Source organism: Alosa alosa, chromosome 14, assembly GCF_017589495.1.
Source record: "Alosa alosa isolate M-15738 ecotype Scorff River chromosome 14, AALO_Geno_1.1, whole genome shotgun sequence".
NCBI classification, from domain to species: domain Eukaryota; kingdom Metazoa; phylum Chordata; class Actinopteri; order Clupeiformes; family Clupeidae; genus Alosa; species Alosa alosa.
In genome coordinates, this window is record NC_063202.1 from 11,624,989 (window position 1) to 11,639,331 (window position 14,343).

The window sequence follows — 14,343 nt, forward strand, 5'->3', positions numbered from 1 at the left end:
TCAGCTGCGTTTTGAAAACAGCAGAAGGGGCCTCATCCGAAACCCTGAGACAAATGCCACGGATGGGTGATGGATAACCAGCAATGTTTTGGATAACCAGCAATGTCAGGACCCTTCTTAACAGGAAAAAATGGCGTTCAGAGAGGGGGACATGGCAGAGCTGAGGCGCGTGCAAAGGCAACTCAAATTCAAGCTGAAGGAAGCTAAGGAGGACTACAGAAGGAAGGTGGAACAGAAGTTCTACAACAGGTTTGACTGCTCTACTCCAGCTCCAATGGCGGTGGTCTGTCCACCATCCCCCAGCCCCCACCCCCACACCCCCTCAATACCAGTGCAACACTCACCTCCATCATCATAGGCTATCGTACCCCCACCATCACTGGATTTTGCACCCCTCCCCCACATGGCGATCACGAACAATGAGGTGACAACGACCTCAGTCAACAGCCATCAAACACACAGATCCCAGATGCACCCCTCACCATTACAACAGATCAAGTGACAGTCCAACTAAAGAAATTGCGCAGCAATAAAGCAGCGGGGCCTGACAGACTGTGTCCAAGGCTACTCAAGGCCTGTGCTGCTAAACTGGGGGAGCCACTGAAGCTGACACTGTGGAAGACATCATGTCTTATCCCTGTCCCTAAGAATCCACACCTTAGTGAGCTTAATGACTACAGACCTGTCGCTCTTACATCACATGTGATGAAGACAATATAGCGATTAGTCTTAGGTACACTCAGACCCCAGGTACGCCATGCACTAGACCCGTTACAGTTTGCATACCAGGTGAAAGTGGGCGTGGACGATGCCATCACTTATCTTCTACACAGGACACATTCCCACCTAGACAAGGGGAAAAGTGCTGTGAGAATCATGTTCTTTGATTTCTCAAGTGCTTTTAACACCATCCAACCCCTCAGATTGGAGACAAGCTCTTGCAGATGGGTGTGGACGCTCACCTGGTAACCTGGATTACAGATTACCTGACCGAGCGACCACAGTTCGTCAGACTGAAGAACTGTCTCTCTGACACTGTGATCAGCAGCACCGGAGCGCCACAGGGAACTGTGCTCTCTCCAGTCCTGTTCACCCTGTACACATCTGACTTCTGCAACAACACTGAGTCATGCCACATGCAGAAGTTTTCTGATGATACTGCAATTGTGGGGTGTATCAGGAACGGGCAGGAGGAGGAGTACAGGAGCCTGGTGGAGGACTTTGTGCAATGGTGCAAACTCAATCATCTTCAACTCAACACTTCAAAGACCAAGGAGATGGTGGTGGATTTCCGCAGGTCTAAGCCCACTCTGCTACCAGTCCACATTGATGGGGTCAATGTGGAGGTGGTTAGCACCTACAAGTATATGGGTCTTCACCTGGACAATAAACTGGACTGCTCAGCCAACACTGATGCACTCTACAAGAAAGGGCAGAGCAGGCTGTACTTCCTGAGGAGGCTGCGGTCCTTCAATGTGTGCAGCAAGCTCCTCAGGATGTTCTACCAGTCTGTTGTTGCCAGTGTCCTCTTCTATGCAGTAGTATGTTGGGGAGGAAGCACAAGGAAGAAGGATGCGGGGGGAATTGACAGGCTGGTAAGGAAAGCTGGCTCTGTAGTGGGAGCCGAACTGGAGTGCATCACCTCACTATCTGACAAAAGGACCCTGAACAAACTGATCAACATCTTGGACAATGAGTGTCACCCACTACACAGCACTATTGTTAAGCAGAAGAGCCTGATCAGCTGGAGACTTCGCTCACTGCCTTGCACAACAGACAGACTGAGAAAGTCATTTGTCCCCAGGGCCATTGAACTGTTCAATGCTTCACTTAAGGGAAGAGGAGAGATAGACTTCTCTGCATAGTCTGTCTGCCTCTTTACCCCCTCCATGTTTGGATACTGTCTGTCCACTAGCCACTTTTACCACTGTCTTTCTGCCTCACTGTTTGCGTGCTATATTAGCACATTAGCACATATGCATAACCCCTCCCTCCATGCCACAGCCAAACTGTGGCCACACTTATACCTTTTCTTAAAATAGTTAAATATATAGATATATAGACTTTACTTTACTTTATTTCTGCATTGTTGCACTGTTGGACTTACTCATTTGCACTATCACCATGACCACTATCACCATTGCACTATCACCATGACACTCATTCACACAGAGCACCTTACCTTACCTTACTATGCACAGAGAATCACAGGCTCAGTCCCTGCCTCAGTCATTGCAAGTGCCTCTGATTGATTAATCACCACAATGTGGATACTGTTTTTAGAATTGATTTAGATTAAGTGTTAGTTAGTATAATTTGTATTTTAGTATATTTAGCATATTCTTTATCTTCTACTGTCCTTATTGCTTAGTTGTGTTTTTATATTATATACTTTAATTACTCTTTCTGCTGTTAAAGAATGTGCTTGTGTTGTCTGTATGCTGCTGAGACCTTGAATTTCCCCTGGGGATCAATAAAGTATCTATCTATCTATCTATCTATCTATCTGACGCATCTCTCCACGGCACTGCATTGTCACCCTGACACCTGATGAGGTAGGTCCTACTGACGCATCTCTCCATGCTTTAATATGCTGTACCTTCTTGTCACCCTGACACCACACTGATTGGAGCAGGTTTGGGACAAGTTCAAAAATGTTGGCACAACTACAGAGTCATGTTTCCTGAAGACCAGGCAAGAATTCACCAAACTCTGCAGCTTGTTTGTGAAAGTTGGTGATGTAATCTAACAGGACCAAAGTCCCATGCTGTTTGCTCTACACCGAGCTTCTGAAAGGTCGATTATTAAAATGCTAAGCTATAGCCTATAGCATGTACAGAAACATGAAAAAAGAATGGACCCTCCATGACCTTCTGTCCTCCCAAACGTCACCTGTGCTGTGAGGAAGCTGAAACGCTCACTTAGGGAATGAGGTCTGGACAGTAGGCCTAACGTTACAGCCACACAGTTGTCTGTATTCCAGCAATGATCCTCTCCTGCAGGTAGGAAAGAATCCCACATCTTTCATCAACAGTTTAAGACTAACAATCTCCACTGAGATTCCAGAAGTAAGGGCTTAAGGTTTGTGGCGGTTAGAACATGCCAAGAATGGAAAACTTGATCGTTAGCCTAGACTTTAACCAGTACGGAGATGGAAATAAATAAAGCTGAGTGGGTGACATCAACCCCCTTTGCTAATGCTGCCTCCTAGTGGACAAATAAGCCAGTGCATAAGACAAAAGAAGGGGATAAGTGACTTACTCAGGGAGCAGTCAGTGTAGGCAACCCATAAACAGATGAGGAAGATACATGCAGAATATAAAGTCAGTCCAAGCTCTAGAACAGAGGAATGAGGTACTGCAAATACGTAAGGATTGGGTAGTACACAAGTCTCTCAAGTGGCCATTGGCTACCCTACCCACCATGCTTACTTTCATCTGGGAGACTCAAGTAGTCTTTTCTGAAGGTCAGACCTCTTCATCAGCGTACTCTAGAACATCTCCAGTCCTGTCCTGTCCTGTTGGGTACTGTGCCCTACTCTCACTTTCAAGCAGTGCTTCCGCTACCACCACGTGCCTCACACACTGTGCGTAGGGCACCAAGGGGAGTCGGGGGCACCTTTTACTTACATTTAGCTTTACTTCAAACTGCTTTTCATTCGAACGTTTACAGTGTCAAAATGCAGCAACAGCATGTTACATGCAATGATGATATGGGTCCTCTCAAATTCCACTATGCAGCAGATCTAATTTCAACTTTATGCTACTGCATTTAATTGGGAAAGCATCTTGAGCCCGCATGAGAGGGGGAGAGAGAGAGTGGCAGGTTCCAGCTGCCTTGTCATTTGTTGATAATTGATATCTCGATAGAAGCTTTATTTGTCATTGCATAAAATACAGAGTATCAACACAACAAAATTCAAGTTGCCACTCTTGGTCAGTGCTTTTTTAAAAAGAGCAATAAATAATTCATAAATAAATAAGTAAACATACAGAAAAACTCTCTTACTCTCACACACACTTTCATCCACCCAGCCCCAAATGCAGCACACCATTTACACACAGAAATACCCTCCAAACCCTCCCAGACAGAACACCCTCCAGCACACATGAGTAAAATAGCCGCAGCCTAGTAGCAAGAAAAGTGCCTGGTGCATAGGTGCACAGCATGCAATATTGTCTCCTTTTTAATATAAGAAACTTTTTTTAAAGGAACTTATAAAGGCAACAAAGACAAGGCTAGAGGAGACTGGAGTTATGTGGTTCCCACTGCTGACCATTTTAAAACTGTGAGCATGGCCTTATCTACCACTGAGGTCATGTCCTCGATATTTTTCTTTAAGTTCTATTGAATTTATTAAGCAAAACTAGCTGACGAGAACATTTTCATTGCTCCAACACACCGTCAGGTGTCACATAGCCTAATTGCAGTCACATAACCGTATCTACCAAAAATGCTGACTAGACAATTATTCTTGACTCAACGCACTGTCACACGTAGTTGCAGATAGGCCTAGACTACCTCTGACATGTCAAAACTAATGGTTAAATGATATGCTCAAGCCTGGCACTCAGTCCTATGAAGCACAAAAATAACCATAGGATGGATGTTAAGTCAGATAAACTTTGGCAACAAGCTGGCTAGTAATTATTAAAGTGCTCACATAGGCACTGATAGGTTGAAGCTGGTGTAGAAAACTCGTTACAAAGATGGCAATGGTTAAATCCTCTTGCTGCGTGTATGATGACCAGCCAGTCTTATATGTGTATAATTTACTTGATCAGTTTATTTTCTCTAAATAAGATTTATTGATGTGTAGTATGTTGTTCATGTTGCAATAATTATTTGGAGCAATTAAACTATGAACCATAAACTGTGTGTTTAGATTGGATATGTGCAGAAAACCAGTGACTATCACTCTTACATTGACTTCCATTGTATTAAAAGAGCACCATATGTGGTGCAAAGTGGTACTGCAGATCCAGTACAAATTCAGTGGATTTATTGACAATATTTGTCAAAAATCTTGTCTCAATGAAGAAACTCAGCAACAAGCCCACATTTTGGACAGATGATCCTCACATATAGAATGATATATGGTAAAATTAAAAAAATCCTGTTAACTGTCCACGTTGTGAAATGAGAAGATGAAAACAGGCTTTTTGAAAATCAAACCCAATTTTTAAAACAATGCTCTGAAAAAAACATTATAAAGCCCTTATAATCCATATATGAGTGGGAAAAAAATCTGATGAATTTGTGTCACATACTTTTTGAATGAGAAAACCCTTAAAAGGTGATGACGTCTATTTTCAGAGCTTTGCAGAGGGGAAAGTACACAAGTCTGATCCAATTGATTTTTTTTTAATTCAACAGGAAAATGTACTTCTATTCACATAGTTTCACTAATGTGTGTGAAATACCAAAATAGCCAATAATGTTGGAAAATGAACAAAAAGGATTGTTCTCCGCAATGCTTAAAATGACTTGAAGTTTCAAATGGCTGTAGTTTTGCAACGATTAGTTATACAGATATACTATTTAGATAGATAGATAGATAGATAGATAGATAGATAGATACTTTATTGATCCCCGAGGGGAAATTCAGGAAAGATCTATGCATAGATTTGGTCTACAAACATCTGTGATTTTTTTTTTTTTCAGATTTTTTCAGAGGGTCACCTGCCAAATTTAGCTGAAATTGGGTGATTTCACACGGAATGACCCTGGTGTATTTTGTTATATTTATATTTACTGACATCAAAGACTGACTTACACATGAACAGCCACACTTTTGTGATCCAGTATGACTGCATAGCAGAGATTAAATAAAACCATTCCGGGTACCGTGTGGTTAGCCAACACATACTGTACAGCAACAGACAACATGGCTACACACTGATTTGTTACAGGCACAGCCATCCTTTTTTATTACCAACAGAGGGTGGTACAGAGTTGACTCAAGAGAGCCCAATGATTCTCAGACATGTTTTGTATGACCAGGCAAACCCAAACAAGTTGTACATGACACAATCATGTACAGTAAGGGAGGTAACAGTCCAGTAAATGGATGGCATATTTGATATTACATTTCCTGTTTCATGTTTATAGACTTCCTATTTGTGTCTTGTGCCTTCTTCAGTAAAGACTCACTCACACTTTTGGCACATTTGGCGTTTTTGTCTTATATTTTAGTCCAACTGAAAAATATGGCACTTAATAATAATAAAAAAATATTCAACCGAGAAATAAAAAAATCAAATATACAAAACATTTCATTAGAAATTACTTTTTTTATCAAGTAACAATACTGACATGTATGTCTTGAAAACCCAATTAAACCACTAATAATATGTCAATTGCAACACTTCTCGAGTGGTTAATGAAACAGTCTAAAACAGTCGAGGTTTGTAAGAGTGCTAGATTTGGCCACACGTGACAACCACCTGTCACCTTATGACTAACCATACACATGTTCTGCAGCAAACATGACTCTCCAGCACTGTAAGACAATAAAAAAAGTCTCTTCCCAGGAAAATATCTGAGATTCCATATTTCCAGTGTCGGTTTTTCCTAAGCCATCTATCTCCAGGAGTCAGTAGTAACACAGTGTAAAATGAGTCAGACGTGAATATGTACAGCTGGCTTTTCCAATGAAATAAATGCATTTCCTGTTAAAAGTAAACACATATTCCACCGATCTTGGCATGTACTAGCAAGATGACCTCAGAAAAATGATGGTCCTTGATTCTTAAAAACAGATTAAAAAACCAAAATAATAATAAACAGACTTTAAAAACTGAATGTTTGATGTTAACATTGGCAAACAAAATCACAGATGAAAAATAAATGCAAAAAGGCAAATGTAAGAATTATGAAATGACTTTGCCATTGCACAGAATTGAGCTGAAGGATTGAGAAAGTTGGATTTGCCCTCTGGTCAGTCAACGTGACTCACTGTTCTTTCATGGAGAGGAACAGACTCAAGCTTCCTCCTAGTCAGCCCTCTAAATTTCACGTCCTTTAGTTGCCTGATGTCAGAGGAACAGTGTGTCTTATCTGATGTCAGAGGAACAGTGTGTCTTATCTGTGATCTGTAAACATCATGCAGACGGCATCACGGCATCAGAACCTCACAACCACCCGCATCATTCTCCATCTCCTGCACAGTTGCTGTGCAGCGCATATGTCCAGTGTTCATTAAATGATTAGAATGATGCACATACCTGCTAAGCATGCCAACACCATGAAGTCAGCACTAACGAAATAAAGGAGCAGAGATTTAGCATTTAAAGGCTTCCCTGGTCTTCTTATTCATTCGGTCCTTTCATCTAGGTCAGTTTCTGTCTGTCCATCTTTTCCATTGTCCCACCCCCCCCAAATCTCTTTCCCGCGGTTTCCCTCAGCCCAGGAAGCAGAGCCCGGCCATGACGCTGAAGCCGACAAGGATGAAGAACACTTTGGGCAGTTGCCTTTCGGGCGAGTTCAGTTCGTGCGGCAGGATCTCCAGGAAGGTGATGTAGACGAAGGTGCCCGCCGCCAGGCCTTCCAGCACGGCCTGAATGAGTGCGCTGGATGCCAGCTGCGCCTCCATGACACCGATGCCCACAGCGATGCCCATGGGCGACATTAGGGCAAAGACCAGCACGTAGGCAGCCACCCAGAGCGGCGGCACGGCGCTCTGCACCAGCTTCACCGACAGGCTGAACACGATGATGCTCTTGTGGATCAGGATGGCGATGCAGATCTCCATGACCTGCAGACACACAGGGTGGAGCAGAACGACTTGATCACTATTCAACTGGAGCTTTTGGAAGGTTTGAAGGCTGTCTATGAAAGATAGATTGAAAGATAGACTGGACAAACTAGCTGCTCTGTGTCCAGTTTCAAGAAAATAATAATTAAATGTTAAGCAGTAAACTCACATTACTGACATTCTCAATAGATTGTTTTTCACTTTCCTTCGTACCTCTCTGATATATCGGGCCACTATGTTTGAAACATGCCTCATCAACAGTTCCTTTTTATATAGTATCATCCATCTCAGGAATACAGAAAAGCAAAGGAATACAACAAGTCCCAAAGAGAATCTATATGTCACACACACTGTGAAATGGCATTGAAAAAGTTTGCAGCAATGCAATGCTGGTTAGTCTACTAGGAAATTCAGTGCCTATAAACCCAAGGGTCCTTCTTTACAGTACAAAATGCTTTCTATTGTCACTATAAAGCATCAATGCTTCTTATAGTCCACCATTGTAAGTGAGAGCAGGAAACAGAAACATTTAGGCACTTGGCATCAGCACAGCACAGGAGTTGTGTGCCACTGAGTCACATGTCAGAACAAAGCTGATATGTAAACGCCTGTCAGGAGTTTCACTTCCACAAGCTCAGCTAGAACACGGAGTCCTTAAAAGTATGGAGTGCTTCAGTGGTAGCAGCAGCCTGCAAGGAATGTCTAAAACCTATAAACCTGCAGTCAAAACTAACAGCAATGTCTTAATTAGTACAACTGCAGTAGACTGCTGGTTAAAGTCACTGTTTTAAGCCTCCTTTTCAGGTTATTTTTAGCGTCATAACACTTGCCTCATTGCCACGTGATCTCCACTTTTCAGTCTCAAACCTGACTAACCTTTGAACTTCTGTGCAATCATGTGACCATCACTAATGTAAACATAAGAGTCATATGGGACATGTGTGGGTGCATGAGACAGAACACAATACAAACAGTATAGTACACACACACACTGCACACACCAGGACACACACACACTACACACACAAGGACAGTGTTGCAGCCTTTGCACTTTTTTGCCACTGGAAGCCAGGCAGCATTGTCTGGGTCGGGCATTGCTTAGATTTTTTCAAATGTGGAGACTTGTGGACGTGCAGTGAGCATTCTCTCTCTCTCTCTCTCTCTCTCTCTCTCACACACACACACACACATCTTCCACAGACATCATGACAAACACACATTAAACACACACACACACACACACACACACACACACACACACACACACACACACACACACACACACACACACACACACACACACACACACACGCAGGCACGTACGTACGCATGCGAAACGCACACATCTATAGTCCATTAAAGTCGTAGAGAGATGGAAACTGAGTGAAGGAGAGAAGTGGCTTAACGAGCAGCGCACGCGCGGCCCTCACCTGGGACTTGGTGGTCTGCAGGCCGATGGCCAGCCCCTCAAACACAGAGTGCAGCGACAGCGAGAGGAAGAGGATGAAGGAGCGGAACGAAGAGTGCGCCTGCAGGTCCATGTGTGTGTGATGGCCACCACTGCCCTCCAGCTCGTTAATGGCGCCGTTCCCGTGCCGGTGCCCGGAGCTGTGATTGGATAAGAGGGGCTGGCGCTCCTCGCTCGGCCGCCTACTGCAGGTCAGGACCAGGCGCTCGAGGATGAGGACGGTGAAGAAGCCGCACGCCATGATGAACTCCGCCAGGGGGAACTCACTCTGAGGCACACAGGGAGAGAGGGAGGGAAAATTAGATGACATTATAACACTACCAGGTTGCCCTGGAAACACTGAATATACGGTTAAAATCAGTATAACTTGATTTGCTTGATACATGTCAGTTTGTGTGTGTGTGTGTGTGTGTGTGTGTGTGTGAAAGGGGGTTGTTGTAGAGGTTTTCAGAAGTTATGGAGGGAGGGGAAGGTCACCACCACCATTCAAGGAAATGTTCCCAGTTCCTGTTTAATGCAGTGGACTGCAGTGTACTGCAACACAAATGACTTCTATTTATGACAGAACATTGTGTGTTGCTCATTGGTGATCCTCTGGACTTGAAACAGGTATTTTCACTTCTCACGTGATCCTCTTGAAAGATAAAGGTTGATGTGGGTGTGGGATCATGTTTACAGTATGCGTGTGGGTGGTGTATTGGCACTGTTACATGTAACTGGTAGATGCCCTTGTCTAAGGGCAATTAGTGGTGTGAGGTCCACGTGCAGTGATTTAGTGAACTAGAACTGCTCCTTTCAGAGAGAGGGGAGGAAGGGAGAGTGGAGGTGGGAGGGTGTGTGCGTGTGTGTGTGTGTGTGTAACACTCACATCCACCCCTCGGTTCTGGAACTCCTTGGAGATGTCAGACAAGTAGTCTGGGATGATGTCCAGTAGACACGCGGCGAGGAAGACTCCGCCCGCAAAGCAGCTGATGAAGCTCAGAACAGCCCGATGCGTCTCTGCAGCAGGAAACAAACACAACCAGGAAGAATCAGAATTCAGTCAGAAACTATTCTTGTGGCACTTATTTATCAAATAAAATGTCATTATGGCATGATAACTGTAGAAAACATAGACAACATGGTGCCATGTCATACATTCTGACAAATTACACCATCATTTTTTTAAGCTTTTTAGTTGCTTTCAGTGGCTTTATTTTTCATTAAGTGAACATTCTCTTTTTTTAAATAGTCATTGTGTAGCTTTGATGCTGTTGTAGCTTTGATACTTTATAGATAGGGGTGACAAAATAAGCACTTCAGTTCAGTGCAAAAGTATTTAATACTCCACTAACTGGTGCATATCATGACTCATTATCCTCTAGGGGAACTATTGACCTGAGATAAGGTGAAGGAAACATTAATTTAAATCACCTTTGCCGTCCTTCTCAAAGCAGTTGTTTTAACAAGTCAATATCTACCATAAAACCACAATAGAGCAATTCAAGTGTGATAAGACGGAATAATGTGGGCAGGAATTACTCCATTTTGCAGCAATGAATGAGCATATCGTCCCTCCCTACAAACGCAGGACAAAGGCATTTAGCTTAAATGGAACTAAATGGATCAGGGAACACCAAACTTAATTGCAAATGCTAATGTGTGTGATAAAGGAAACTAGGACATGTTGAAAAGCTTAACTCCATGCTTACACAACCCATAAGACTACTGCTTTTACTAATAGAAACCACTACAACCTCATTAATCATCATTTTTCAGTGCTATAGCAAGGAGTTTCATTACAGACAGATTCTGGTAGCACAGACTGCTCACGTTGTTGGCCTTCAGAAATTACAATGTTTCCTGAGTTGAAGCTGAGAGAACAGTGCATGTCAGTCATGGCGGCATTCCAGACCCTTAGGAGCAAAGTTGTAGAGAATTGCCGTTGGGTGAATGTGGAACTGAGTGGCGTAGACTAGGTTTGGAGGAAGAGTATAATGTTTCTAATCGGGCCCAAAGATGTTGATGCACCATGAATGAGAGTCGACAGTAAACCTATTACAGCTGTGGGTCAGTCAGTGAGCTGCACCAGACGAACTTTAAGAAAACGTCTGGACAAAGCAGTTAAAGAGTGGCAACAATTACTCATTAAGCTACAGAAAGACTCTTAAGAAACTCAATGGGATAGGGAACTGACATACTGACTAATCAGCCAAAATTCAGTTGAACTGAGTGACTTAGCCTCTGATAGGTGTCAGATAGAATCTGGGAGGAGGAGGGGGAGGGAGAGAGAGCTATTTTCATCCGTCCTCAGACCTGTATCATATCTTAATGTAATTAGGCGCCATTGCCAAAGACATGGAGACATCAGCATTTCAGTTTCACTTTCACCTTGATGGTGGTGGTGCGTGCTAGGGACAGGGATGGATGCCCATGCCCAAAATGCACCAGAATACAGGAAATCATATCAAACAAATTTTAAAAAAATTCTGGGGGAGGACCCCCAAACCCCAGGGGCCCAAATGTTCATAATCTGCCCATGGCTAGGGAGAGGTTGGGAGGGTAGCCAATAATCATGTGACTCTCAGAGATTTGTATTAAGGAAATTGTTTTTTAGCCAGTAGCCTAAATATTTACAGACTGTGAATTAGTTCCAGATGGTGGTTCAGTACCAATTAAATGACTTATAAGTGGCATTTGGGCATCCAGCCTAACTACTGCTTTGTTGGCTTGTTAAGACATGTGAGGAGAAAAGCTTTTGCTCCTGATGTTATTAAAAGCTGTCGTTTTTTCTGTCTGTAGTCCACACAAAGATTGCTCAGCTACTGATAGATGGTCGTGATGAGCACAACAAAACTGGCGGCGGAAATCATCAGCAAACAACCAGTCTGGAACAGCAAACTATCGACCACAGGCTTACCTTAGGCGAAAAGAGATAGAAAGAAATCGAGAAATCCCCAAACTCATGCTGAATCTAATTGAAGGATAATAGCACGGTTTTAAAACATACCTGTTCCACTAGTGTCCCGAAACCATTTCATCCGAGCAGGAATGAATCCGAAAAAGAGTGTCAATAGCAGCAATCCCACGAGGGCGCCTATCTTTACCTGTAAAATGTAATCCATGTCTGAATGCTAATCTAGATGTCCACTGCTAGCTGGCTGCCTGGCGATCTTAACTCACGGGTAAATCTATCTGTCTGTCTGTCTGTCCGTGTTGCTAGCTAATGTTGGTAAACAAACTAGAATAGCAGCATGAGAAGAAGTTAAACCAGGTCAGATCTTAGCTAAACTAGCACTTCCGTCCACATGATAGTAACTGAGTAGTAGTTCATGAGAGAAGGCAAGATCCCTAAGAAGTACATGTTGAACATCTGTAAATAACTAGCTACATTTCTAAAGTATTGTCTTCAGTGGTGCTCACTACTAACTGTGCATGTTTTCCAGTTCACCGATGGACTCCGCCCGCTGATGTATCAGCTGACCAGAGACGCTCTAAAAGAGAGACATTCTACCAATCCCGTTCTAGGTTGTGGTCACATGGATGGAACCTAGCGGTAGATTGATTGACAACCACTGAAGAATACAGAAGGAGGCAATGGTCAATTATTTTTAAACAATTCTGCCGATTATGTTCAATTATATTCCGGAAAATGTAGGCCTATAAAAGATCTGTCAGCGTGTTTGGTCAATAACTGCAGGTCTGTTTTTATTTAGTAGACTGGACTTATCTCGTGGTTATAACAGGCTGACTCATGTAAACTAAGCTAAAGTTTATGAGAGCAACGCTGTTCGTCCACACACACTCCCTCTTCAAGCACATGATAGTCACGCCTAACACAAATGAGAAAGAAGCGTGACTGATTAAACCTTAATGGCAAAAGCAAATCAAATGCCATAGGGAAGGGAAGTTAACAGAAACTACTGAGTCAGTTCACATGACATCCTTAAAGAGAAGTGGTGACAGCCAAGCATTTTTCGCCAAAAACATCAGTAGGCTTAGGCGTGGCTGCCATGTATCTATCTATCTGTCGACCTATCTGTCTGTCTGTCTGTCTGTCTATCTATCTATCTATCTATCTATCTATCTATCGATCTATCTATCTGTCCATCTGTGTGTAAGTTTTAAAGTAAAGTTCTATTTTGTGGTGAACATATTCTTCTCTTATTAACATGTCAATCTGTAGGCTACACAAGTGTCTGAGGTGGTAGGATGTAAGGAATTAGGTTGGGACAGGTGTGACTTAAACATTCTATCATCACAGTCTGCATTGTCATCTACTGGTGAGTGTGCACTCAGACTCCGTGTAACCCTACTCTTGACTGGCTTTGTGCGCTGGGGATGGTGAGGGAGGCAGGCCTATGGAGCTCAGTTTCTCCTTTAATATTCCCCTTTGGGCAGCGAGGCCCCCGGAGTGCTGACTGACGGCTGTTCCCCGCATCATCCATAATAGAAGAGGAAGTTTAAGGAGCGTTCCGGGAGGTGGGGGTGGGGGGGGGGGGGCACTTTCACTGGACCTGCTCAAGTTTCCCATGTGACCATGTGGGAGACGAGTCTGTGTCTGTAGTCAAGGGCCTGATTGTCTGTGCTGGGGGTGACTTTAGGGTGTGTTTGTGGCCGGACAGCTCCGGTGGAGCTTGTTGGCTCAGCCCCTGTGTAAGGTGATAACCCCCAAGGACAAAGTCATGGAATGAAGCCCATGCTGATGGAAGCCTCAATTGAGAATTAGTCAATGGAAGGACATGATAATAGGCAATGTTATATATCTGATGGGGTAATTAAATCAATGCAGATTTCTCTTGGATGTTGACTCTTTCGTAAACATTGGGTCTGAACTTCATCCCACAGGAAGAACAGGCCTACTGTAGCCTGTGACAGTATGGAGGAATAACACAGCAGTGACAGGATAGCTCACCGACCTGATCACTCTGCAGTGGCTTTCGGCTGGTGGTCACAGTGGAGCCTATGATGGAAAAATCCACACAGTCTCATTTTGGACACACAAGAAGAAGAGAAATATGCACACACACATATACACATGCACACACATACACATACAGTTACACATGCATACATACACTCACACACACACACACAATACACAAAATGCACACACTCACTATCCACCTTCAGTAGCACA

General features: G+C 43.4%; 1 protein-coding gene across 1 annotated transcript; it reads right to left on the reverse strand.

The window, feature by feature from the left end:
* Positions 1 to 5,902: 5,902 nt before the first annotated feature.
* On the reverse strand, positions 5,903 to 12,680 carry slc39a1 (solute carrier family 39 member 1). The gene is made up of 4 exons (XM_048263610.1): positions 12,214 to 12,680; positions 10,093 to 10,223; positions 9,187 to 9,492; positions 5,903 to 7,756 (listed from the first exon to the last, which is right to left on the reverse strand). Exons 1-4 carry the CDS (start codon positions 12,326 to 12,328, stop codon positions 7,403 to 7,405), a joined length of 906 nt encoding a protein of 301 aa, XP_048119567.1. The 5' UTR covers positions 12,329 to 12,680; the 3' UTR covers positions 5,903 to 7,402.
* Between the last annotated feature and the right edge of the window lie 1,663 nt (positions 12,681 to 14,343).

Bases quoted from the DNA above. Each gene is read 5' to 3' on its own strand.
- slc39a1 (XM_048263610.1), bottom strand. From the start codon at position 12,328: ATGGATTACATTTTACAGGTAAAGATAGGCGCCCTCGTGGGATTGCTG. The intron at 9,493-10,092 runs GTGAGTGTTACA...TGTGTGCCTCAG, and splicing joins TCCAGAACCGAGGGGTGGAT to AGTGAGTTCCCCCTGGCGGA. The intron at 7,757-9,186 runs GTGAGGGCCGCG...GTGTGTCTGCAG, and splicing joins TGCAGACCACCAAGTCCCAG to GTCATGGAGATCTGCATCGC.